Here is a 26,424-nt window from a genome sequence, read left to right as displayed (position 1 = left end):
AAAATTATAGGCCTCCAAACGGGCTAGGTACAGTATTTGCTTTTGTTTCTGGCGTCAATCATAAAAGGATTATTTTCTTAAAGGAAAAGATCTTCTTAACTCAAACAAACGGCAATTCAGAAAGTACTTCATCAAAAGTGGTCAAAACAGCAACGCTGTCCAGAGCCGCTCGGCAGGGCGCCGCCAGCCTGGTGGCTGGACAGCCCTCTGCTGTGAGGTTCTGTGCCTGGCACTGCTTCTAGCTGCCAGCAGTGTCCCTGGCATGACAACCAAATACACCTGCACACATCTCCAAGGGCTTCCAACGGAGAACCAGTGACTGAAGAGAAATAAGCCTCACTGCTCAATTACTTTTCAAAGATATTTTGTCCAAAGCTTACTGCCTTCCTCTGAGAATCCCTTCCCCTGGCAAGCCCAGCCCCGTCTGAGACGGCCCCACCCAGCTAGCCACGATCCACTCCCTTGGTGAAGACCCAGCCCACCACACCGGAGTCCTTGCCTCACTTTCAAACTACAGAGCTCCCGGCTGTTAGAGTCTCGCAGAGCAGAGTGCCTGGGTGAACCCACACTCGCTTTGTTGGGGTGGGCGTAGTGGTGGTTGGCCTTTTAATGTGGACTGAAGGTGAAAAACTTCTCTGGCTGGTCATTTTCAAAGAGCTGAGAGGGGACGAAGTGGTGCCCTCCCTGACCATGGCTAAGTTGTCATCCTCTCTTACAGAGGGAGACACAGCTGGTGGCGGGGATGCATGCTCACAATCGAAGCTCCAGTGGCAAAAAGTCCTTTCCAGCCCCAATCTATGGACAGACATGACCCTTGTCCTGCACTGATGCGAAGGCCTCGAGGTTCCAGGTTGCAGCGGGTGTGAAGCACTGTGCGTCTGCAGAGTGGGGCTGCAAACCAGGTGCGGGGTCCCAGCTGGAGACCCTTTGGACCCTGAGCAATCTCCATCTGCAGTCCTGTCCCATGGTTTAAACACCTACTGGTATCTGTGTATATTTAAGTTAAACACAATAATGTATGTTACCTAAGCCTCTGGTGGGTTATCTCCGAGATGTAGAAAATGGCCAGATTTCAATAAATGTTCTTACCGGCATCCTCCAGTGCTTATCAAATGGTAAAAGGCCGGCTGGTGGGCATGGTGGCTCCCCGCCTGTAATCCCAGCAACTTTGGGAGGCTGCAGTGGATGGCCTGAGCTCAGGAGTGTGAGATCAGCCCAGGCAACACAGAGATACCCTGTCTACGGAAAAAACAAAAAATTATCCGGGTGTGGTGGTGCACACCTGTAGTCCCAGCTACTCAGGAGGCTGAGCCAGGATAGAGAACAGGAGGTTGAGGTTGCAGTAAGCCCTGACCACACAACCATGCTCCAGCCTGGGCCAAAGGAAGACCCTGTCTCAAAAAAAAAAAAAAAAAAAAAGTCACAGCTTAAAGGAGCATTTTATTTTTTTGAGATGGAGTCTCCCTCTGTCACCAGGCTGAAGTGCAGTGGCACAATCTCAGCTCGCTGCAACCTCCAACTCCTGGGTCCTAGCAATTCTCCTGCCTCAGCCTCCTAAGTAGCTGGGATTACAGGCATGCGCCACCACACCTAATTTTCGTATTTTTAGTAGAGACGGCGTTTCACCATGTTGGCCAGGATGGTCTCTATCTCCTGACCTTGTGAACCGCCTGCCTCGGCCTCCCGAAGTGCTGGGATTACAGGCGTGAGCCACTGCGCCTGGCGGTTAGCAGCATTTTAGAGGAGCCTGGTGAGTGCTGGAGTGTCCTCTCCCGTGGAAACTGTCTCCAGAGGAGGTTAGGTGACCCACAGAGCACCATGTCTTGGGTTGGTCAGCTCTAACTTACCAGTGTACCCCCAGGGACACCATGGCCCCTCACAAAACCCAGCCAGAGGACAGCATAGAGCCCAGGCGAGTCGGCGGTGGCCCTCCCACCCCACACACAAATACACACCCATGCTGCTTCGTGCCTTTGCAAAGCTTTTATTTCATGTCTGCAGCATGGAATCCACCTGCACATGGCATCTTAGCTGCGAAGGAGTAAGCAGTGCACGAGAAGGAATGAGTGGGCAGAACCAATGGCCTCCACAAGCTGCCTTCCAGCAGCCTGCCAAGGCCATGGCAGACTACAAACAAACACAAGCGAACAGTCTCTCCACGGCTGGAGTCTGAAAGGTCATAGTGGCATGTGTGTATCTGACAAAATTAAAAGTGTGCATAGTCCATTATATGCATAAAACACTAACAATAAAAATCCTGTTTACACGTGACTGCAGCAGGCAGGTAACCAGCTTCACCACTGCCCTCCTGCCACATCACATCAAGTGCCATGGTTAGAGGGTTTTTCATATGTAATTCTTTTATTCTGTAAAAGGTAACAAAATATACAGAACAAAACTTTCCCTTTTTAAAACTAATGTTACAAATCTGTATTATCACTTGTATATAAATACTATATAGCTGATCATTAATAAGGTGTATAAGTACAACAATGTATTCTAACTGTTAAGCAAAAAAACCTAAAAAAAACTAAAAAATTTATCCAAGTGTCCTACATACACCACTCACGCTGGTGATCACTGTGCTCTCTGCCAGCTGCGTGGAGTGACGGAAGGAGGGAATCATTGTGTGTGTGTGCCAGAGTGCTTCAGACTCAATTTCCCAAAAAAATTTTCACCCCTCAAAGCATGTAAATATACAAAGATGGATCCTTCATAGAAATTAAAAACAAAAACCAATTTGAGCTCATTTCAAATACAGAACAAGTATGGCACAGATGGAAGCCACGCCGCAGTTTCCTTTAACGATGCTGACTCTCGTATCACACAGGCCAGCATGAAGTTTCTTACTCAGACTTTACAGGCATTTTCCGTAATTTAATCAGTCCTGCTCCCAGCACAACACAGGAGGTGATTTGAGAATAATCGCGAGAATCAGGCCTGCTTGGCACTATGATACAACTGGGGAAAACCAACCAGGGCGCCTCCCTGGTTCCCAGCCCAGAATGTTTCTGTTGGGTAACTGCTTTTTAAAGGAACTGGGCTCTCGGAGTTCCTAGACTCGGAGCACTAAAGACACAAGCGTGGCGAGGCTGGCAGTGCCGGCAGCAGCGCCCGCTGTGAGCGCCCCCTGCCCTCAGTCCTGGCCTGGCCATTACAGGGCCTCGAACTCGTCGATGCGCTGCTTGGTGTTGCCCTGCCGGATCTGCCGCAGCGTCTTGTACTTGTCCCGGCCTTGCCTCATGTTCTCGTTGTGGATGATGTCATTGTGGGTCCTCTTATTCTCATCTCGGGCCTGGGACAGCTCGCTGCTCAGCGTCTGCAACATTAAGCAGCATTGGTCAGGCCCCTTCCTCCCCATATGGCCCAGCCCCAACCCTAGGAAAATGGGAAGGGCAAGAGGGGTGCTAGGTGGGGCTGGCTCACATCACTGCCTTCCCCAAGCCTGTCTGCTGCAAGAGCGAGGCAGGCGCCCTGGAGACACACAGCCCCTTGGGCCTCACCAGCAGCTGCCGCTGCACACGCTCGTTCTTCTCCGCCTCAGTGATACGCTTCTCCTCATTGCGGTCATCCCGGATGCCCTCACTAGACAGCTCTGCACTGTAGCCCGTGGGCTCCGTGCCCTCATCCTGCAAGCTCTCCTGGACATGGTAGCTCAGTGGCTCGTACACGGGGGGTGGTGGGGGCGGGGGTGCCGTCATCACCAGGTGCAGCTCCTCCTTGGTCTTCACCAGGTCATCCTGGGCTTCTTTGGCCTTTGGAAAGCAAAATTAGTAGGTGAGGACTTCTCACCCAAAAGTCCTATCCTCCTGGCTATAAGAACCAACTGTTGCCTCCCTCTGTCCTGGCACACTAAGGCAGCACTAAACCGTGCTGGGCCATGGCTTCGAAGAAGAGCCCCTCAAAGTGCATGTGGGGTTTACAATCCTCTGCATCCAAAACAGGAAGAGGAACTGTGATGCCAGAGCCTGGGCAGTTTTAAAACTACCATTTCTTTTTTTTCTGTTTATAACTCTAGACATTATATAATTTTTAGAAAAAAAAATCCTGTTAAATGAGTAACAGGCTCTGTTCCCAGCCTCCCCTCATGCCACGGTCATTATCAAGTGGTCTCCTGCTCACCACTTGCAGTCCTTCGAACAGCGTCACACATGCCCAGTCCTGCCCGCCTCCATCCCAGCCCTGGAGTCGAGCTTAGTATGGATCTGCGCTGGAGCCAGCTCTCCTCACTTACGTCTTAACAGGTACTTTCTCAAAAACCTAAGAACCAAAGTCTTCTGCTTGCAACTTTGGATGGTGATATGGCTGTGTCCCCACCCAAAGCTCATCTCCAACTGTAATCCCCACATGTCGGGATTACCTGGTGGGAGTGACTGGATCGTGGGGTGGTTTCCCCTATGCTGTTCTCGTGCTAGTGGGTGGGTTCTGAGTGAGAGCTGATGGTTTCAGTGTTTGGCACCACCCCCCTTTGCTTTTCTCTCTTCTGCCCTCACGTAAGAGGTGTGCCTGCTTCCCCTTCGCCTTCTGCCATGACTGTAAACTTCCTGAGGCCTCCCCAACCATGTGGGACTGTGAGTCAATTAAACCTCTTCTTTAACTACCCAGTCTCAGGTAGTTCTTTACAGCCGTGTGAGAACAGACTAATACAGATGGGCAGCAGGAATGGGGGCTGGAACAAAGGCAAGGAGGCACTAGGCAGAAGTGGCCCTGGAGAGCCAGGAGACACGTCCCCAGAAGGCACCACCACAGATGGAGAAGCCACAGTGGGGGAAGGACAGGCCAGAGGATCTGTGAAGGAGAAGAGCTTCTTAAAGCCTGGTGTGCAGTCTCCAATGGGAACCATCCCCAGACTTTCTCAGGGGCTATGCCTTCCTGGAGGGCACAGGGGATCCCAGCTTCTCTCCCCCAGAGAGAAGCTCTGCGTGTGTCTCACAATGACAGCTACAGCTGATTAAACCTCTGTTTGCCAGGTCCTGGGCATGGGACCTCACATCTGCAGAGCAACTTTATGAGTTGGGTATCGCCCCCATTCTACAATAAGGAAAATGAGGCTGGGAGAGTTGATGCTACTAGCCCCCAGTCAAATAGCTGATGGGCAGCAGAGCCCGGCTCTTGCTCCAGCCTAGAGACTTCCAAGGACCTGGATCTTTTCATGGTGCCCGCTATATATACCAGCTGCAGGAGATTGTGTTTCAGGCACTGCGACCCCATTGCAAGGGGCACATATATAATCAGATTTAAAACCAGTTCCTGACCGGAGGCTGTCAGATCAGCACTGAACAGTTTGGGGTGGAGGGAGCAAGGTCGTGAAAGTCAATCAGAAGTCCTCCCTCTATGAATCCAGCAGCTGCACTGACTCATGTACAAAGTCAAACCCATCTCTTTGGGGATGTCTACTTCAATAATACAACTGGTATCGGCAGAGGATCGTGAGACATCCCAGAAGCTTCCAGTAGGACATGGCAACTGAGCCAGACCTCTCCCCCAACCCACCTACTTGCAGAAGGGCCCACTGCCCAGGCAGTGGGCAACAGGTGCCGTGGCCGTGCGGTTTCCCCCATGCAGACTCACCCTGTGCTGCCACTCTTCAACCTCATCCTCCTTGCGCCTCCGTGCCTCTTCCAGGAGGGCAATCTTGGCAGTGTATTCTGCAAGCTCCGCAGCCTGAGAAGGGAATGCCAAGCTAAATATCCTTTCAACAGAGTCCAGTTGTGAATGAGTGTTAATGTGTGTTGGTGAGCAGCCTCCACTGTGACATCTGAGTCCCCGTCACCCCCACTCCATGGCCAGCAGGGTTCATCGTGCACCCTCCCTGCCATCTTCCTGGATGCCCACACCCACCTTCAACGAGTGACCCTGGCAACAGCCCAGCCCCTTCCCCGCCAGCTGTTTCAGTCCCCAGTAGATCAGCTTACAGCTTCCAGTCATGACAATTATTACAAGGCAGGTGTCACATTTTCCATCCTCAGAAGCAGCCTCTCTATAATTCAGCATCTTGAAACTCAGGCCATTCCTACCAGCTGCTCCTGGCTCTTTATCTGATCCACCGCCTGTCTCTCCAGCTCCTCCTTAGCCCGCAGCGCGGCCATGCGGTCAGCCTCTAGGCGCTCAGCCTCCTCCTGCGCCCGCTTCCTCTCCTCCTCCAGCTGCAGGGCCCTCTGAATCTGCTCCGAGAGCTCTGAGAAGACACAAAGCCAGAGCCGTTCAAGCCCTTGGCTCAGGAACCTAGGAGCCCTCGCCTTCCATTCGCACCCCCAAAGCCACAGAGCCCTAGACCAAGTCACAGGTCAAGGGGGGATGTCTTCTAGTGACCCTGGAGGAAAGCACTTCACAGCTCATTGCTGTTGTTTCCATGACAACTTCCTCAAGATGGTTAGAAACCCATCCAACGTGGTGGGCCAGGCACCCTCTGGCATGCCTGACTCAACCCTCTTGGCGTTAACTCTCCCCCGGTCAGCCGCCCGCTGTGCTGGTGGCCCACACTCCACTCAGAACACAAACACCCTTCCCATCTGTGCTAAGGGCTGCCAGTGAACACAGCATCTGTGGCACCTTATGTAATCAGCCCAGCTGCTGGGGTTGTCGACTGGAGCTGTGCTGGGGAGTCTGGTTCTGAAGAAGCATTTGGGTTTTGGTCTAGAGGTCGAGGACAGTGCAGCATGGCCCTGTCACTCATGGGCTGTGGGACTGTGGGAAGTTCACTGTACCGCACCAAACCTTACTGTACTCATCAGGGAAACTGGGTGATGGAGCACTTACTGCAAAGGACTAGGGAAATTTTAAAATACAATGTCTTAGAACAATGAGCACCAAAGTTAATGAAGTACAGAATTGTTTTCCAAACCAAATAACTATTTTATCATTTCTGTTGTGAGTCTGCGCTATGGGACATGGTCTTGGTTTCCTTTCCGGTGGTTGGGTGGGTGTGGCCCCTGCCCCTGTGGAAATGCATGACCCAGTGTAGAGTGCCAGCCCCAGGGCGCCTGACCTCTCTCTGCCTTCTTGGTCTTCTCCTCGTAGTCCTGCAGCCGCAGCATCAGCTCCTCCTTCTCACGCATCATCTGCTCTTTCTCTCTCTCCACAGTTTCTCTCCTTTTCTTCTCTGTTTCCAGCTGTTGCCTGGTGCAGGGAAAAAGAGGCACAGGGAGATTTAGACTGGCAGGAAAGTGAGGGGTCAACACACTTCACGGGTATGTGCAGCTCCAGGATGGACTTGGCATCCTGAGGGCCACCCTGGCCTGCCACCAGCCTGAGCTGCCTGAGGGAGCAGCCGCTCCAGGGCTGACACCAGACTCTGCACCACAGCAACCTCCCAGAGACAAAGGCCTCGAAGATCCCAGTGTGGCAACTGGGTTCCATTCCACCAGGCTCTCCCCATCAGCTCCGCGGTCACCTGACAGGCACTGGCTGCCTCGGCAGGCAGGGCTGGCGGTAGCTGAGCTGGGAGAACACAGGCCCCCGCTCTGGCCTCCCACGCTCACCGCTCCAGCTGCTTCTGATGCTTCTCCTCCCGGGCCTGGGCCTTCATCTGCTGCACCTCGATGGTGTCGGGCTTCCTGCGGCGCATGTACAGCTCGTGGTTGCCCATGCAGAGCTGCAGGATCCGCTTGTTAATTCTCAGGCGGGGGGCATAAAACACAAAGTCCTACAAAACAGAACAGGGCCACCTGGACTTAAGGTCCTTTGTTTGGTTTTCTTCTCCCAAACCATACTTCACAAAGGTCTGGAACTTTTCTAAAAGAACAAATGTAGCAGAACAGGGATGGCAACGTCTCAGCACTGGAAATGTGCTTTCTCCAGGACGGGTGGAGGAAGGGCACGTGCTGCGTGTGTGTGTGGTTACATGTGGGTATGTACATGCTGCATGCACACTGAAATCCCGCTGCACGAAAACTGCAAAGCTTTTCCAAGGTGAGAACTCTCAGCCTTGGGAAACCCTTCAAGTCTCAGAGCTGTCTGCTCTTCCAGGTAGCCACCTTTCATGATGTCCTTTCCAGCCTCACTGCTCCGTCCCCAATGCTTGCCTGGATTGCCTCTGCTTCTATTTGAGCTTCCTCTGGCACAGCCTCCCCTCCCACACTGTTATTGCTATGCTGACCAGGTCACCACCCTGACCGTCAATGCCAGCCTAGGAGCTCCAGGATGAGCTCCAGGGCCTGGGCCCAACACACATGGAGACCTTTTGACTCTGGGCCCAGCCTCCCATGTGCTCTCGGTTCTCTCTCAATGCTGTCCAGCCCTGCTCCTGCACCCGCCACACCCGCTACAGGTGCTCGCCGCAGTGGCACTGTTGCTTCACTCCAGTGACTCCTTTCAGCATCTCACTCCCATGAGGCCATCAGCTCCCGAGAGCAGGGGCCACATTCACTCATCTCTATCTTCCCAAGGTCAATATTTCAGGTGCTCAGTACCTGCCAGACATCACCAGCTCGTGCGGCACAGACAGCCATGTGCAAGCTCCATGGCCTTGAGCACATCCCTTCACCAGGCTCAGGGCCTTCAACCATAAGCGGGGATGCCAGTATATCAAGGGACTTCAGATATGGGACTCAATCCTCCCAGCAGTCCCGTTAGATGCTGGCATCCCCGCCTTATCGGTGACGTTCACGAGGTACTCAGAACAGCACCTGGCGCGGTAAGAGCTGACTGACACACACAGCGGTCACTCCAATTGCTAGTGCCTTGCAAGACCGCAACCAGAGGAGCCTCCTCGAAATCAAGGCAGAATCACAGCATTCAGGAAACTCGTTACCATGACTGGAAACATTCGGGACACGCTGACAATCTTGGTCCCAACTCCTTGCTACTGCTGTGATGAGCTTACAAGACAGAAGAATAGAAACTCCCATGAAAAGTGACTTTATCAGCTTCCTCTTAACCTCAGGGCCCCCAGCATCCAGCTTCTGACCATTTGGAACAGGGACGGGGTGGCTAAAAGAAACAGCGCGATACATCCCACAGCAACTTCTGAGACCTAATGAGGAACTGGCTGAGCGGACTCATCGACATATCTGAGAAGAATCTATTTAGCTTCTCAGTCTTTTCATCTGTTCCAGAAATCCTGGGGTGAGAGGTGATGCCAAGCCCTGAGAGCCCATGAACTTCCTGGGTGGGGCTGTCTTTGGGGTTTCACACCCTTGTTGTTAAGTCATTGGGTTTTCCAGGGAGGAGTCTGTGGAGCTGGGAGCAACCTGCCTTTTTATTACCCACCTATCCCTTATTACACAAGAGGAAACAATCCTGCATTACAGCTTTAGAGGACTCTACCAAATAGGCCCTGACTGACTCAGAATGCTGATTAGCACCAACTCCCCTTTATGGGGTTGTAGGGGTGCAGGGGTAGGGGGGATCAATGAAAAACCTCAATGGTAACTTCAGGTTAACATAACAATGTCCCCCTCTCCCCCTTTCCCTGCAGAAGACAGGTCCTGCCAGCAACAGGAACCAGGAGAATTTGGGGAGTCCACTGCCAGTGGGTGAGGGAGGACAGTGCCTGGCAGGAAATCTCTCCCAGTGCCTTATGACGGAAGCCGGTTTCTCACTTCAAGTTAAAACAAAGATTCATACTGAAAGGTTTCTAAATCCAAGTCCCTAACCTGATGCAGGATGCAGCTTCCTGATGCAGAACGATGACACGACAAGACCTGAAGCAGGGTTTTTAAACTGGCCGAGGACCAGCAAGGTAAAAATGCAAACTAGGCAAAGGAAAGTTCAAGAAAAATAAACCCAAGACCCTACAAATACAGAAGGAGAGAAGGTAAAAGGCCCCTTTTCAAGTCCCCGAGATGCCGGGAAACTCTTCCCCAAGAGGCCAATTCCAAGGCTCATCTGGCCGCAGAGATGGCAGGAGGCAGCCTCGGGAGGCAGCAAGGCAGCGGAGCTCCTGGGAAGGCCACGTGGAGGAAGCGGTCGAGGAGTCAGAGCAGAAATGCTGCTTACTTTCTCCAAATTTCAGCTGCCTGTGGCCTTTTCCATGAGGCCACAGAAACAAAAGGCCCTTTTGAAAGGGAAAAGGCAGCCGCCTCAGCCCCTCATAAGGTCACCTGGGCAGGCCATGTCAGCTGTCTACAAGGTCCCATCTAAAGAGCCAAAGCATGGCCCCAAAATGCTGTATGCACCTTGGCAGGGAAGAGAAGCTGGCTTTTAAAAAGGAGATGCCAGTTGTTGGGGGAGAACTGGACAAAGACTCATTTGTGAGTTCACAGCAGAAACCACATGGGGTGAGGGTGACCCCCGAAAGTCAACACGAGATAAGGAATCCGACTGCCTCAAACTTTGGGGCTTCCTCTTCTTTTACATCAAGTTCGATGTTGAAAACTTGAACTTCTGCCCAAAGTTTACAGACTGAAGCAGGGCAGTGACTCGAGCAGCCCTGGGGTGGTGTGGGGGTGACAGAACTCCACCTCCTCAAACCAGCGCCCACTCAAGGCAGATGCTGCCTCCTCAGTGTGGCTCCTGCCCAACTTGCCAAAGGAATCTCACCCCCATCTTCTGATCCGGCTTAGTTTTTAATCACAGCTGTACTGTTAAATTTACTACCAGGAAGCATCTCATCTGCCTTGTTTTTAACCCTTTCCTCCACTTAAACATAGGCTTCACCAGGGCAGAAGCTTTGCCTTGCTCATGGTGCACACAGCCCCGGAAGAGTGCCTGAGACAGCGTGCCACCAGCGAGTATTTCTTTTGCTTAAGAGATGGCTTCACATGAGGCTACTCTATAATAAAGGCACATGCACGAGATGTATCACAATGGCTTCTGCTCGGGGCTTATTATGAAATATTTTTCAGCTCTTCAAGAGATGAACTTATATCAAACACACACGCACGAACATTCTGAAACAGTCTAGTCCAGAGCTTCTGCTCTAGTCAGATTTTTAATAAAAGTGTTCTGAAAAGGCAGTAGCGTCACAGAGTATGCAGCAACCTACTGATGAGAGATTTCCGAATTTTCTTGCTCTTCTAAACTGCACCAATCTCACTACCCAAGTGACATGAAGACGCTATGACCTTCCATTCATGGTGTTGCATATTAACATGAACTGCTGCCATGGAGCCTTAGAGTGCATTCAATACGCATTCAATTTTAAATAACTGTGCAACTACCCAGAGTAGCAGCCAAGAGTTTGCAAACAGCAGGAGATTTTTTTTTTTTTTTTTTTTTTTTGAGACGGAGGCTAGCTCTGTCGCCCAGGATTGAGTGCAGTGGCACGATCTCAGCTCACTGCAACCTCCACTTCCTGGGTTCAAGCGATTCTCCTGCCTCAGCCTCCTGAGTAGCTGGGATTACAAGTGCCCACCACCACGCCCAGCTAATTCTTGTATTTTTAGTAGAGATGGGGTTTCACTGTGTTGGCCAGGCTGGTCTCGAACTCCTGACCTCGTGATCCAGCCACCTCAGCCTCCCAAAGTGCTGGGATTATAGGCGTGAGCCATTGCGCCTAGCCAAGACATTTTTAACAAAGAAAAAAATACTTTCACAAAATTGTCAAGACCTGCAGATTTTAAATTCTGCTAGAAAAACCTGTATGGGGGGAGAAGTAACGGGACAATAACACCACATACTGTTCTATGTGGATTTACCATTGCTAAGCAGTACCCAGTCCCAAAAGGGTTAACGACAACCAAGGTATGGACCACAGCCCATGTTTGCCTCTCCAAGCTTAACACTGTAACTAAGCAACAAAAATTACATGAGAACACAAAGTCCTTTTCAATCTATAATTTTCATAAAACTCAGAACAGGCTCTAAGGTGGATAACAGAATTTCTTCAGGTGGCAGTTTTTTAGAGAACCAGATTTATGATTAGATAACAAAATCCTTACCCCTTCTACAATGCTACAGTTATGTGCATATGTCTCAAATGTTCTGAGCTAACAAAAGCTTAAATGTCAGCAGAATAAATAAAACCAAAACAAATTTCCATAATGCACTGGTCTCGGCAGCTATTACAATCAATACTCTCAGATTTCAGGACATGAAGTGTCGCCTTCTTACTATCTCCTCCCAAAATGACCTCCTGCTAGTGTCACCTGTGTGAGGACGCACACTTCTGACAACAGAAGTGGGTGAAGCCGAGATGAAACCTTGGGGACCAGCAATGCCTGGGTGCAAGTCTGACTGTCCCTATCTTGGGTAAGTTCCAGGACAGCTCTGAAAGGCAAATCTGGCCCTTGAGACTCGCAGGTCCCACTGTCGGTCAGGTGCCGGGGAGACTTCCCACACCCAGGTGCTCCAGGAGGCAGGCTGGCTCTCCACACCAAAAACACAGCATTTTGGGAAATGCTTATCATTTGGCCAATGACTCAGAACTGCCCTTTTATTCATAAGGAAGATCATGTGAAAAGTTAAGTGGTCTCCGCTGCAACAACCGCCTGGCCCACAGGATCTCTGGCCCTCAGTGTAACCACATAGGGAGTTTGGACTATCACCGGCTACTTATCACAGAGAGAAATCTGTTACCCTGACAAATATAAGAATGAAAAACAGTAGTCCCCGAATAGAATCCTTTGGAACTTACAGGTGCCTTCTTGTCGATGGGTTTAATGACAAACTTTTTGTCATTGAAAGAGATGTTCCTGATTTCACTCCAAGGGAAGCCAATCTTTGGGGTTAACCTGAGGTTAAAAAGAGAAAGTGAATGGTTAGATGTATACGTATGTTCTTGGATTGGCTAAGAGATTCGCAAATCAATTCTTATTACTTCAATTAAAATAATATGCCTCTTAACCCAGGAGGCATAATGTGTTATATATTATTATCAAATAGTTCCCACCTGTCCTAGGTTAAGCCCAGTGGCTGGCTTTAAGGCATCTGCAACCTTAGTCTGTTCCCATTTCCTTTGGTTTTTCCTCAGTTTGGGGCACCTATGATTACCCAGGCTGGTGATCTCAAGGTCAACTGCAATTCCTACCCAGGCACCTTGACCCTCCCTCAGGTATCTTCTGCTGTTCATTCCCACATCACATCACCACACTCGCCTACCTCTCATCCTGCCAGAGCCCACTCTCAAGCACTGCGCTGGAGCAGCCCTACTTTCAGTCGGCCGATCTGATTAACTTACTCTCCTCATATGTCAACACAGTTCTTAACACAGCATCCAAGACCTGTCAAATCCAGCCACAAACTCCATGGTTCAGACCCACCTTTCAACACACGGTTCCCCGGGGCTGCCTCCCTTTCCCTTGAGGCCTCCCTTAACATGCAGGCTCTTCTGCTACATTCTGTTTGCTGAATGTTATTTAAGTTACTGATCATTTAGTTCTATGAAACCAACAGGGAGGGCCAAGATCCCATCATGTTCCTAGATGTGCCATACTCAACAGAGCTTGCCAAGAAAAACGGACAAAGGCCTTGCTATGCATTCTGCTCCTCTGGTTTTCATTCTAGTATGTGTTCTCCTGGCTGGACAGACATCTTCTAATGTCACTCTCCAACTTTCAGGACAGCCCTCAAACTAACGGCCCTAATGAAAGCCCCACAAGGCCAACCCTACTTAGCCAATGCAATGCCATGACTGGCCAGACTCTGGCTTTTATTAGCATTCCCAAGTTCATCATATGACTTCAAGACCATATTGCTCTGCTCACCTCACGCTTCCCACCCTATTCTTCCAACACATTTTACCAGGGATAATGCCATTCTGGAAGTAACGACAAATCCTCAAAACCACCGTCCAACAATGCTGCCCTCCAAAACAGTCCTTTCCAACATCCCACAAAAACCTTCATTTTAGAAGTAGCAGGAAGGTCAAGCAATCTATGGCCTACCAACAGCTTTAATACTGACGAGCGATGCAGGTTTCATTGTGACATCAACTAGATCAAGGCAGTGGGGTGGACTCTGGAGGCTGAGGGCAAACATGTAAGCCTGACAGCTGGCCCTTCTGGGGAACAGCATGGTCAGTCATGGTGTGCCTGCAGGAATGATGGCAGAGCACTGATCAGACCATGGTTCTAAATGTCAAAGCTTTTGTATACATCCTTTCTTTCACAGTACTATGCTCTAGAATCACCAATCCCCATAAAAAACACACCTGGCATTCAAACAAATATGAAATGAGTTTGTTCTTTTATCTTCAAGATGTAATTTTCTTCACAGGTTTCAGAGCATTGAAGGGGAACTCCAGATACCGCCTACTAGCCCTGCTACTGACTTCAGCCTATGTCCTCCTTACATTGAAAGGCTGTTGAGAGTGACATCAGGTAGGCATGTGTTGCTTCTGGAGCACTTCCTCCCAAAACACAAGAGCAGCCTGCTGGCACCAACAGAGGAGCTAGGATCCAAGCTCTGGAGACTCCACCCACAGCACATAGCACTGTGAGCCAGCGTGCGGCATCCTGAAACTTCAAGGGGCTAGGATCCAGTCTCTATAGAGGACTCTCAAAACAGGTTCTGACCTTAGAAAACTTAGGCCTCCAGCTCTCTGGTGTGTCTAGCAAGTTTGTCCTCTTAGGACTTTGAAACCTCATATAACAATTCATAGCCACTCATAAGCATAGTTGCAGTATCAAAATAAAAAGGTTAAACATGAAAATTATGACTCACTTTTGAGTTAAAGAACTTCTTTTAATTCTTGACCAAAGTTGGAGAATTGAAGCCCAAGGATTTCCTTTTTCCTAAGAGATCACATATAGGACATGAACAGGGTCCACAGAGAAGGGGGCCACAGGGTTTGTAAGTGTCCTTGCTTAGGCCACACATTAAGAAAGCGTGATTCTCCAATAACAGGGACCAGACAGAGGCCTCTGGAGAAATGGCTGATTCCAGGACTAGTATGGGGAACACAAAGGATGAACTTGGTGCATCTTGAGGAGCCAGAGAGTAAGGAAGCCTGCAAAGAATGCAGGGCTCACACTTCAAGGTGCTCCTAAAGGCTAAATCTCAACCTGAGCAACACACATACTCGTAGATCATAACCTGAAGACCGAAACACATATCCATGAGTCCATATTAATATAACTGAATAAATGGAGAAAGAAATTGGCTCCTTACAGAATTCTAATACATGTAAAAATAAGTTTTTAAAAATCACAATTTCTCAAATACCACAGTAATCTCATCAATGGTAGCTAGAACTAGGATGTTTACATAGTTTAAAATTATCTCCCCCAAATATACTGACCAATTGTAAAGGGAAGGATAGTGATGTTACAGTGAAGAAACTTGGCAGATACCACCTTAACTAATAATCAAAATTAGCACCACCGAAGATAAGATATATATCTTATCTTATATAAGACCACATGCGCCACCTTGAAAGAGGCCCTGGAAGGGCAAAACAGCACTTTCTTCTCACCAAAAATGTACAACTCCAAATAATGAGAAAACACCAGACAATCCAAGTTGAAGGGCTTTCCCAAGTCAATGGCCAGTACTCTTCAAAGACATCAAGGTCATGACAAAAAAAGACTGGAACTATCCCACATCAAAGGAGACAGGGAGGTCTAACAACTCACTGTAGGTGTGGCTCCAGAGAGGGTCCCGGGGCAGAAATAGGACATCAGTGAGAAAACTAATTAAAATGAGAATAAGATCTAGAGACTAGTAACATTAATTTTCTGATCTTGGCATTTGGACTACGGTTATATAAGGTGTTAATGTTTGAGGAAGCTAAGTGAAGGGCATATAAGGAATTATTTGTACTATTTTTAGAATCTTTTTAAAGTTTGAAATAATATACATTTTTTAAACTGAGATGGGGTCTTACTCTGTCACACAGGCTGGAGTGCAGTGGCACAATCTTGGTTCACTGCAGCCTCCGCCTCCTGGGCTCAAGTGATCCTCCCACCTTAGCCTCCCAAGTAGCTAGGACCACAGGCATGCGCCACCACACGCAGCTAATTTTTGGTACTTTTGGTGGAGACGGGGTTTTGCCATGTTGCCCAGGCTGGTCTTGAAGTCCTGACCTCAAGGGATCTGCCTGTTTTATCCTCCCAAAGTGCTTGGATTACAGGTATGAGCCACCATGCCCAGCCTGAAATGACTTTAAAATGCAAGAATGGGTCAGGCACGGTGGCTTACCCCTGTAATCCCAGCACTTTGGGAAGCCAAGGTGGGCAGATCATTTGAGGTCAGGAGTTTGAGACCAGCCTGGCCAACACAGTGAAACCCCATCTCTACTAAAAATGCAAAAATCAGCCGGGCGTGGTGGCACGTGTCTGTAGTCCCAGCTACTCGGGAGGCTGAGGCAGGAGAACCGCTTGAACCCAGGAGGCAGAGGGTACAGTGAGCCGAGATCGTGCCACTGCACTCCACCCTGGGTGGCACAGTGAGTCTCCGTCTCAAAAATAAATAAATAAATAAATAAATAAATAAATAAATAAATGCAAGAATGATTGATTTAAAAATTTCAATACAAAATATGCAGCTGAGGGTGATAATGTTCTATATGTCTTAAGATTTTGCATTTTTCGGGCATATCTGTCAAAACTCAGCAAATAAACACTTAAGATTACATTTCATTGTATTTAAATTTTACATCAAAAGAACAAAACATAACCAACCTCTAGTATCTCATATGCACTTTCATTTTGAGGAAGGATATGGATGCCTGCAATTTTGTTGGAAATGTGTTAGAGGGCCAGAGGGTGACAAGTGATGTGCAGATGGAAAGAGACGTGAGACAGCAAGTGAAGCCCTGAGTACTTATCTGCAAGGAATTTAAAGAAAACACATGTTCTGTGGCTCCTGTTCCAGTCTCCAAGCTCCCCGTGCGCCCTTTCCCTTTAAGATGGGAGCCCTGGACCTAGTGCACTTCCAGAAACTCCTACCTACAGAAGTACTTCTATGATGAAATCTGCCCAAAGGAGGATGAAGCTAAGGGGAAAAAAAGTGATTTTATAGGACTACAGATAGATCAGGTTCGTCTAGTTTTTGTTTTTGGTCTGAGAGTGTCAGGTTTCAAATTCTAACCTAGCTAAACTGAACTTCCTCTGCTCACAAGCTTATAATGCCAGTCAGGAGGGCGCTTACCTGTTTTTGCCCTCTTTATACTCCCACCTAGTCCAAACTAAAGGTTTAAAGAAAGATGACAAATAGTCCTACATGCTCCCACTTAATGGTTATGTGTACAATGAAAAGGGGACCCCAAGAGACAGATTTCCAGCCAGACCCTATTTAGTACTAAACAGGTAAGTGTGTTAATAAAATAGAGACTTTACTTGCAGAGTACAAATCTCTTAGAGCTCAATTTCCATATTCAACAGGTTAGCTTTCTCACCTGAACACTGTTTCAGGCATATCTGATTCTCCTAGTTCCACCAAGAGAGGTAACAGCGCAACAGCTGGCTGTTCTCAGCGCTCCTCAGACTTCAGGACAGTCTCCTGCTTATGCTGCTACCAAGTCGTCAATATTTGTTCAAAAGGGAAAGAATTTGGGCCTATTAATTGACTGAATATCTACATAAATGCTTTTTTTGTGAAGAGAGGGGTGTGCCTTCAGGAATGGGGAGAAGAGAGGCAGAAAGTGAGCCTGCCCAACACCCCAGTGTGCTCTACGGGAAAAGAACCATCTGAGAGAGTTGCCAGGTTCACCGCTCAATGGTGGGGGAGGGATAGCAGAGAGCTAGACCAGTACTAAATAGGGCACACAGCTCACATTTTTACTTGGAAGAAACGGACACTTACGTGGGCTGGGGCAGCTACAAGCTGACATCAGCAAGTTCCTGCTCATGGCTGTTTTCCTGCAGGTTGAAAAACCTGTTTGGACAGCCCTGGCCTGGCCACATTACAAAATCTGGTCATTCAAGAGATTTCAAAGACAGAGGCAGTTTCCCACATACGTTCCCACGAGGACTTTGTGCACCGCTCCTTGGCATGGCTATCTTAAGAGCTACGGCTTCAGCGCTGGGGTCTCCCAGAAAGATGGTGTCTTGGTTCCAAGTTCCTGTATCTACCCACTTTCCACACTTCTTTAAAAATTTTTTTGAAACAGTCTCGCTCTGTCACCCAGGCTAGAGTGCAGTGGCACAATCTTGGCTTACTACAACCTCTGCCTCCCAGGCTCAAGTGATCCTCCCACCTCAGCCTCCTGAGTGACTGGGATCACAGGCATGCACCACCATAGCCAGCTGATTTTTTAAAATTTTTGGTAGAGATGGGGTTTTGCTATGTTCCCCAGGCTGGCTGAGACTCCTGAGCTCAAGGGATCCGCCTGCCTCGGCCTCCCAGAGTACTGGAATTCCAGGTGTGAGCCGCTGTGCCTGGCTTTTTCCTGCTTCTTTACCTGTGCTACATCCAGCACACTCAGAGTAGGAGCGAACCGAGAGTCCTCAATATCTCATTTCCAGGTTCTCTGAGGAGCTCCTGTGATTCTGACAGGTAAATCACATTGGATCGCGTAACTAACTCCATCCCTAATGGGCACCTTCCTTCCAGCAGACAGCGCCTGCCTCCCTCCCTGTGCAGTATCACCACGTGGGCCCTGGAAGTGAGAGGAGGTTGGGCACAGCTGGCATAGGTCCCTGACCCCCAAGTGAAATAGATCTGTGCCCTGGGTTCTGGCAGGAATCCACATGGTTGCGAATGGAGAGATGGACTCATGTGCAGGTCATTTGTGGAGAGCAGCGCCACTCCCTTTGAGAACTCCAGAGAGGATTTTTTGGGGAACCTGAGATGTGGGGGAGCTGAGAACAGAAATACCTGAGAACAGGTGAGATGGGTGAGCCTCAAGTGGGAAATGGGGAGAGCCATCATTTCAAGGAACAACATGAGGCTGGGAAGGAAACCAGGTACATCCAGGAACTCTGGGCCACTCTGCTCCTTACATGGAAAGCAGGAACCCAGGCCAAAAGGCAGGGCTTGGCAGAAAGACCCCAGGAGCATTCTTGCCCTGGCACCTTCTCTGCCAGGCCCCTGAAGCTGGAGGCCATCAGAGGGTTTGTTTAGGGGAGCCCTGCAGAGCAATCAGGCTGACTGTGGACCATCGGGGCAGAGATAGTTGTCAGGAGGCAGTCAGGAGCCTCTCGCTTCTCTTTCCAGTAGTTTCCTTCTGCCTCTTAAATTCAGGTATCTTCTGATCAGATCAATCTAGAATCTAGGCTTATGCTGATGTCACGGACTCACCATGGGAAACCTGCCCTCACAAACTAGGGTGACTTTCCCTGTTTATCCTCAGCAGAAAGCAGGCAAATGCCCTGTATCTGAAAGCAGGACTGTCTGTCCCTGTGGAGAGGCCTGGCTCTGCTGCACTACCCAGCTTGCTTACAGGCCCTCACTCAACAAACAACATTAACTAAATGTGAGGTAATTAAGATATCTCCTGCAGACTATTAGCTAAAGTGTCCACACATACAAGCTATTGTTTACAGCTCTTCAAGTCTCTCATCACACCATCAACATTCCTGGTTGGATGAGCACAAACCTCGAGCCAGGAGTCAGCACTAGCTGGGCTGCCTGTGAAGTAGCTATGGATGGATGTGCTGGTACCTGCAGGTAGCTGAGGTGGAACCTCAGAGGCAGGGGGAGGAGAGGCAGCCTCTGCTCTATTCTGCCATCCTCTCCCAGGTCTGCGCCCACTATTGGCCCTGCCCACCATGAGAGAGGATAACCCACACACCTCTGGACCACCCTCTGAGCAGGCCACAGCAGTCCAAAAGCCCTTAAAGATTCCTACTTGGGGATAGTAAGTTGCTAAATAAAAACTTTAAAAATAACCCACAAATTTGCCATTTTGCCACTGTTTCCAGGCCCACCACCCCACCTACTGAAGATAACTGTGAACTTCAACTCACTTATCATCTTTCTCATAAATATTCAGTCCAAGGGCATCAACTCCAAGCCAAAGTTCTGTTCCTTTCTTGTTTTTTATCTCGAAATAGTTGATTCCATACATTTCCAGGTCCTGAGCAATCTTCAGGTATTCCAACATAGCATTATCTCTAATTGGGGAGAGTGAAACACGCAGAGTCATTGGTAGCACTCAATATCCAGAACACTAGAACCTTTCCAGTATTTTTAAATTAAGGCGCCTTGTGTAGGATGGGCTCAATGCTGTGTGCTGCATGCAGATAGGCAGGGGCCAGGCAGCAGACTGGTGAGGAGGGGACCCAGGCAGCCCGGAAGCTATGCCTGGGGTGGGTTCCGTGCTGCCCTGCAGCCTCACCACCAAACCCCAAACTTTCAGGAAGAACTGATTCACACTGGCTTCTCTCACAGGTTTTTAAGTTTTATCACTCGGCACAATCCTCCTTTTTCTCTTGCCCACACGTCGTCTGGGACTCCCACAACCCTCCCCATGGGTTTCAAGTTGTTTTTCTTCCACAAAGGATGCTTGGGCCAGACAGGAAACCCTGAAGCACAAAATTTGAGGCTCAAACCTCAAACAAACTTCAGAGGCTGAAATAATGCAGAGTCGCAAGACTAGGCCAGAGACAAGGCTCTAGGACAAGAACACCCAGAATCTGGTGGTCTGGCCGTGTCTTACATTAACAGCCCCACGTCCAGGTTCTCTGACATCAGGATTTCTCACTTGGGATCCTTTTTCATTTACATACATTTTGTAAGACAACTACCTTCATATAATGAGCAAACTAGCACTTCTTTGACAGAAGAAAAATAACACCGATTGTAGGTGAACAATGCCCTACTGACTAAAATGAAGTTTAGACATCACACTTTCTACAAACGGAGGGCATAAGCTTTTAGAACCTGAAGGCTTGAGCTAAACTGTTTCTTTCCCCAGGCAAGACACCTAGCTTTGTTTTTGTTTTTTTCCAAAAAAACCTCTTCCCTAAGGAAACCCCACTTTCAGCTCAGTTCCCTCAAGGTCTTCACAAGGCCTGACAAAGAGCCCTTTAAAGCACTACCTAAAGTCACAGGAAAAGACACGCTGGAGCGCACGGAGATGGCCAGATCCTAACAGCAGGGCGCAGCACTCACTTGAGCATCCCGCGGTGTTCTGCATGCCACACCTGGATCCGGTCCTCCCACTGGTCCCTGGTAAGTTTGTGCTGGTCCATGACTCTGGAATGCAAAAGGAAACAGCACTGTCATCCTTAAGGGTTGTGACAGGCAAGGAAGGAGGACCACTTACCACCCACATTCAAACCCTTACTTTCCATTCAAATCAATCAATCCCAAAGAGCTTTGGTTTCTATTTCCTGATGTGTAGCATTTCTATTCATGACAATTAATCTGGAAGACTAAGCATTTTGAACAAGAACTCAGTTAGGCTGGAAAAACTAAGAAGGTATTTTAAGTGGCCTCTTCTTCCAAATGGGATAATTTTTGTGACCATTAGTAAATAAAAACAGATTTCACAGGGGCCAACCTATCATAACCCAGGAGGAGCTAAGCAGTCAGGTCGAGAAGTTTGCTATGTTGCTGCGTTCCCACAGGACACGGCTGCGCTTTAGTTTCCATGAGGAATGGCAGCTCGCCTTCCCTGGCTATGTTTCAGGTCGCTGGTCAGTGCCTTAATGACTAGAGTCCCAGCGTGAAGGAGCACTTGACACTGGCAAAGTCCCTGTGTTTCTGATGTAATTGCTTCTCCCTGCCGAGGATGGCATGACTGCTCCTGCCCAGGCCAGGTCACCCTGTGCTCACCTTTGAGGGATCAGCCTCTCAGAGCTGAGGTACCCAGACTTGTGCACTTCTTTGTTGTAGTCCCCAAACTTGGCCTGCACAGCGTAGGACCCCAAGAGCACGGCAGTCTCGGGGGGGCAGTAGATCTCGTCGCTAAGGATTCCCTCCTTCACTTGGAGGAAGAAAAGTTTCTGGGTGATGTCCTGGATGAGCTCCTCAGCCACATCTTCAGGGAAGAACTTGGCCCGGAACTTGAACTGGAGGGGATTCTCCTTCCTGACCTCCTGGGCAGACACCTGGACAAAGCAAGCCACACTCTTGACACAAATCCGGAAGACGAAGGCCCACTGTCCCCAACACAGGCTTCTAACCAAGACTCAATGGGGTCCTCAGGCCAGTTTTCAGGAGATAAAGTCTATTCTTAAAGTAATCTTTTTAGCATTCCAGACAAAAAAAGGTTAGTCAAAAGGCCAGATATGGTGGCTCATGCCTATAATCCCAGTGCTTTGGGAGGCCAAGGCAGGAAGATCACTTAAGTCCAGGAGTTTGAAACCAGCCTGGGCAACGCAGAAGAGATCCCATCTCTACAACATTTTTTTTTTAAAAGTTAGCTGGGGATGGTGGTGCATGCTTATAGTCCCAGTTACTCAAGAAGCTGAGCAGAAGGAACCCTGGAGCTCAGGAGTTCGAGACTGCAGTGAGTTATGATGGCGCCACTGCACTCCAGCCTGGGTGACAGAGCAAGACCCTGTCTCTTCTTAAAAAACAACGAACTAACAAAAAATAGGCCGGGCGTAGTGGCTCACGCCTGTAATCCCAGCACTTTGGGAGGCTGAGGTGGGCGGACCACAAGGTCAGGAGTTCGAGACCAGCCTAACCAACATGGTGAAACCCCATCTCTACTAAAAATACAAAAAAATTAGCCGGGCATGGTGGCATGTAGCTGTAGTCCCAGCTACTTGGGAAGCTGAGGCAGAAGAATCGCTTGAACCCGGGAGGTGGAGGTTGCAGTGAGCCAAGATCACGCCACTGCACTCTAGCCTGGGTGACAGAGCAAGACTCCATCTCAAAACAACAACAAAAACAAACAAACAAACAAGTAAACAAGTACTATCACACTCTTGCACTCAGCTGGAAATCAAAGCTACTGCCTCACTAAGCCCCATTCCTCATGGGATGATGCTATCAATCCTAGAGAACTCAAATTTGGAAATGACCCCACAGTGACCTGGAATCTGGCCACATGCCAATAGGGCCCTGGACCCTAAAGCTTACTCTTAAGAATTCCTCCTCCTCCTCCACTCTTCCCCACCTCCCATCATCTTTCTAACTTGTTGCTGTGACGTGGGAGGACAGTGGGGGTTTCAAAAAAAAGGATAATTTTCAAAGAGTTTGAAGAAAAATTGTTTATCTTACTACTTTTCTTTATGGTTGGTTAATGGAATTATCCAATCTTTAAAGTTGGAAGATAATCTGTCACAGGTTCACACAAAGCAATAACAGGTTCTTACGAAATAGTGGATGATTCACAGTTTATAAGATTAACAATCTCATTCAAAAAAACTAAGGTCAACTAAAAGTTATGCAATTAACCATCATGTGCTCCGATGAGTGAGCTGTATGGAGAAATGCCAGGATCTGATTTCCAATCGATATCCCCATTTACTGGAAACTTGCAACCATTTTTGTCTGTAAAAACTTTTACACAAACAAAAAGGAACAGAAAACAAGAGACACGGTGAGTTGCTCCCGTTTCCTTATCAACAAAGCAGACCAACACTCAATCCACAGTCTGTAAATAGTTAACCCTGACTTACCTTCTTATCCAGCTTCAGCCAGGTAGGAAATCCTTTATTATCCACGTACTGGAGGCCAAAGTACCACACTTCCCGGAGGCCGATAGTCTTTACCACCTGCATGAGAGAGAGAGGCCCAATAGTCATGAGAAACTCACTCAAAAGGGCAACAGCTTTTGGCTTGTCATTCATCACATGGTCTAGCAGAGTCCCCAGGAAACCAGGACATCTGCTCAGTCCAACCACTGAGCAACACCTGTTTAGCACTCTCTCAAACAACTTGTTACTAACTGAGGCTATTATCTCAAATCCATGAACAACTTATTTTTAATACAAATTTGAGCAGATTCAGGGTTCTACCTTCGAATCTTAGAAAACCTCACTCCTACTCCTTTGTACTCCAGGATGCTCTCCTGCATGAAATTCAGCAGGTATGGCCAGCACACACGGAACCATGGGAGCCCACAGCCCCCCAGGGAACAGTGTGGTGGGTGCATCGCTGCCCGTCAGGTGTGCTCATGTGGAAGACTAAAGTATCCAGCACCATATTTGAGCCTCCTCTGGCTGCCTGCCTCTGCCTCTCAGCCAGCTGGCCCAGGGGTCTGACTTACTAGGAACAGGGACAAAGAAGTCCTAGGAAACGTAGGAAAACAGGCAGTGGCAAACTTCTGGGACGGAAGGGTGTCAATGCACAGGGGGGCCCAGAGGAACCTGCATCTTATAGGCCTCCAGAAATGGGACATTCTGATGTAGCAAAGGTAGAATCCTGACCCTAGGTCACAGCAAGGATTTCACATTTTGAAGTCTCTGTTGTGCATTACAGAGGAGTCCTGAGCTGCTTATTCTCATGAGTGTCTTAGAAACAGAAAAGCAGTGATAGTCGAACTCGCCGTGGACACTTGTTGAACATCATCTAAACCGAGTCTCAGACAAGTTTGACTATTTACATATACATAGATGTGTAATTTAAAATCCCATGCTATATAATGTTAAACTTTAAAAAAAAAATGCTACCATCCTTCAAATACATGGTTTCTATCATATTTAATGCCAAAGAGGGTTGAATACATTAGAAATGACAACTCAGGTATACAGAACATTTGCTTAAAGTAAATCCTAAAATTCCAAATTAACTCCTGCTCTGGGCTTGTTTCTTCATCTGAAGGGTGCAGGGAGGCCAGAGGCTCCCCAAAGCCCTAAGAGTCTGTTTATTAAATGCCCAGGACTGACCTGTTCTTCCCCTCTTCCCACTCACCCAAAGGGGATGGGGGCAGGCTGTAACCAAGCTTCTTCATCATGGAATGACAGAAAAAAACATTTAGACTTTTTATGCAGTGCTTTGCTCCCAAGTCTTTTGCGAAACCTATGTTTTTTGTTTTTGTGGTAGCAAAGCACAGAGAAAACTGAATTCAAACACCAGGTTTCTGTATACAGTCTTGTTAATGTCTTGTTCCTCACAAGCCTCCATCTTATCACCTGATATGAAACCTGCCTGGCCTTCCTCTCTGGGTTGTTTCAAAGTTGCACAAGAGGTCAGGTGCAGTGGCTCACGTCTGTAATCCCAGCACCTTGGGAGGCTGAGGCGGGAGGAACACAAGGTCAGGGGTTTGAGACCAGCCTGACCAACATGGTGAAACCTGGTCTCCACTAAAAATAGTCAGGCATGGTGGAACCAGCCTGTAATCCCAGCTACTCAGGAGGCTGAGGCAGAAGATTTGCTTGAACCCAGGAGGCAGAGGTCACAGTGAACCGAGATTGTGCCACTGCACTCCATCCTGGGCAACTGAGACTCCATCTCAAAAAAAAAAAAAAAAAAAAGTTACACAAGAAAACCCCACATGCCTAAGAAATTGCTTGCTCTCTGATGCCATCCTTCACTTCATCCACCCAACTGCAGCCTCAGCCTGCACATCTGAACCAGTTAGAAATAATCTCTTGTCCACTTGACTTCCACTTGACATAACTGTCAGGCTCTCGCTGATTTTCAGGGTCACAGCTCAGGATCCTCTTCTGCATCTGCTATGCTGTGGCCACCCCCCTTCCACAGGGCAAATCACAGAACCCGTGGCCATACCATGCAGTCCAAACGAGAGCCTCCCTCTCTCAGCGAGGCCTGTCCCTGGCTGCCCTAACCTGCGTGCAGGTTAATTCCTGGAAAATTCCTGGCAGGAATTTTCCATCAATCTCCAGGATAACTATGCTCAGAGTGTGTTTCAGGATCCTACTGCTCACACAATGCATTCCCCAAAGGGACATGTTAGAATTAAGCAATCTTTCTCTCTTCAGTCCGCTCTAAAAATCAATCCATAGGTCATCCCTACAAGGAAAAAGCCAACATTCCTAGAAAAACACCCCTCGCCATTCCCTTCATTGGTGACTCCTGACACACCACGGGTGGAGAGTCTCTACATTTGTGTCTACTCCCAAACTCTGCCTCAGTGGTGTTTGGTTTTGTTTTGGTTTATGAGCCAGGGTCTTACACTGTTGCCCAGGCTGGAGTACAGAGGTACGATCTTGGCTCAATGTAGCCTCAACCTTCTGGGCCCCAGCGATTCTTCGACCTCAGTCACCTGAGTAGCTGAGACTACAGGCATGTGCCACAACGCCTGGCTAATTTTTAAATTTTTTGTAGATATAGGTTTTTGCCATGTTGCCCAGGCTGGTAGCCTACAGGAGACTGGGCTCAAGCAATCCTCCTGCCTTGACCTTCCAAAGTGCTGGGCTCAGTGATGTTTTAAATGGCAGATTTTTAGGAAAGAAAAGGTGGGAGATGTCTATTTAACTCAATCTCAAGCAACAGTTGGAGCAGCTCCTCCCCATTCAGGAGCTTCTGGCATGGGGGGGCCGGCTCATCAAGACACCTGGGCTGCAGTCCAGCCCTGGCTCTGCTCCTCAATGTGGCAGCTGGCCCCGGGTGTTCTCCATCACACTGAAGCCCTGGACTAGGACCCAGGGGTAAAGCAAAAGCACTCCACGGCTTGACGCTGGGGTGGGGGGCGCTGCAGGCGAGAGCTGAGTAACAAAGGGGTACTGGGGGAGGAGAGCTGATTACTTTACCTCCAATCTCTTTCAAGCTATTCCCTTCAAGACCTTATTTTCAAGTGAC

At 48.7% G+C, this 26,424-nt stretch overlaps 2 protein-coding genes across 5 annotated transcripts in view; one reads left to right on the top strand and one right to left on the bottom strand.

The window, feature by feature from the left end:
- The window catches only part of SYTL3 (synaptotagmin like 3), a 117,049-nt gene extending 114,391 nt beyond the window's left edge, over positions 1-2,658 (top strand). For all 4 annotated transcript variants that reach the window (XM_038001161.2, XM_038001162.2, XM_038001158.2 and 1 more), the window contains one exon: positions 719-2,658. In XM_038001161.2, coding sequence (XP_037857089.1) covers positions 719-828 — 110 coding nt within the window. In that variant the 3' untranslated portion in view covers positions 829-2,658. The remainder of the gene's footprint in view (positions 1-718) is intronic.
- Positions 1,969-26,424, bottom strand: part of EZR (ezrin) — a 57,226-nt gene continuing 32,770 nt past the window's right edge. The window contains exons 4-14 of the mRNA XM_008007713.3: positions 23,340-23,435; positions 21,544-21,818; positions 20,878-20,961; positions 19,731-19,877; positions 12,518-12,614; positions 7,482-7,645; positions 6,989-7,119; positions 6,018-6,178; positions 5,572-5,664; positions 3,504-3,755; positions 1,969-3,319 (exon numbers count right to left, since the gene is read on the bottom strand). Coding sequence (XP_008005904.1) covers positions 3,155-3,319; positions 3,504-3,755; positions 5,572-5,664; positions 6,018-6,178; positions 6,989-7,119; positions 7,482-7,645; positions 12,518-12,614; positions 19,731-19,877; positions 20,878-20,961; positions 21,544-21,818; positions 23,340-23,435 — 1,665 coding nt within the window. The 3' untranslated portion in view covers positions 1,969-3,154. The remainder of the gene's footprint in view (positions 3,320-3,503; positions 3,756-5,571; positions 5,665-6,017; positions 6,179-6,988; positions 7,120-7,481; positions 7,646-12,517; positions 12,615-19,730; positions 19,878-20,877; positions 20,962-21,543; positions 21,819-23,339; positions 23,436-26,424) is intronic.

The sequence above is a fragment of the Chlorocebus sabaeus genome, chromosome 13, assembly GCF_047675955.1.
Source record: "Chlorocebus sabaeus isolate Y175 chromosome 13, mChlSab1.0.hap1, whole genome shotgun sequence".
NCBI classification, from domain to species: Eukaryota; Metazoa; Chordata; class Mammalia; order Primates; family Cercopithecidae; genus Chlorocebus; species Chlorocebus sabaeus.
The sequence above is the reverse complement of the archived record's forward strand: the minus strand, read 5'-3'. Positions and strand labels throughout refer to the sequence as shown.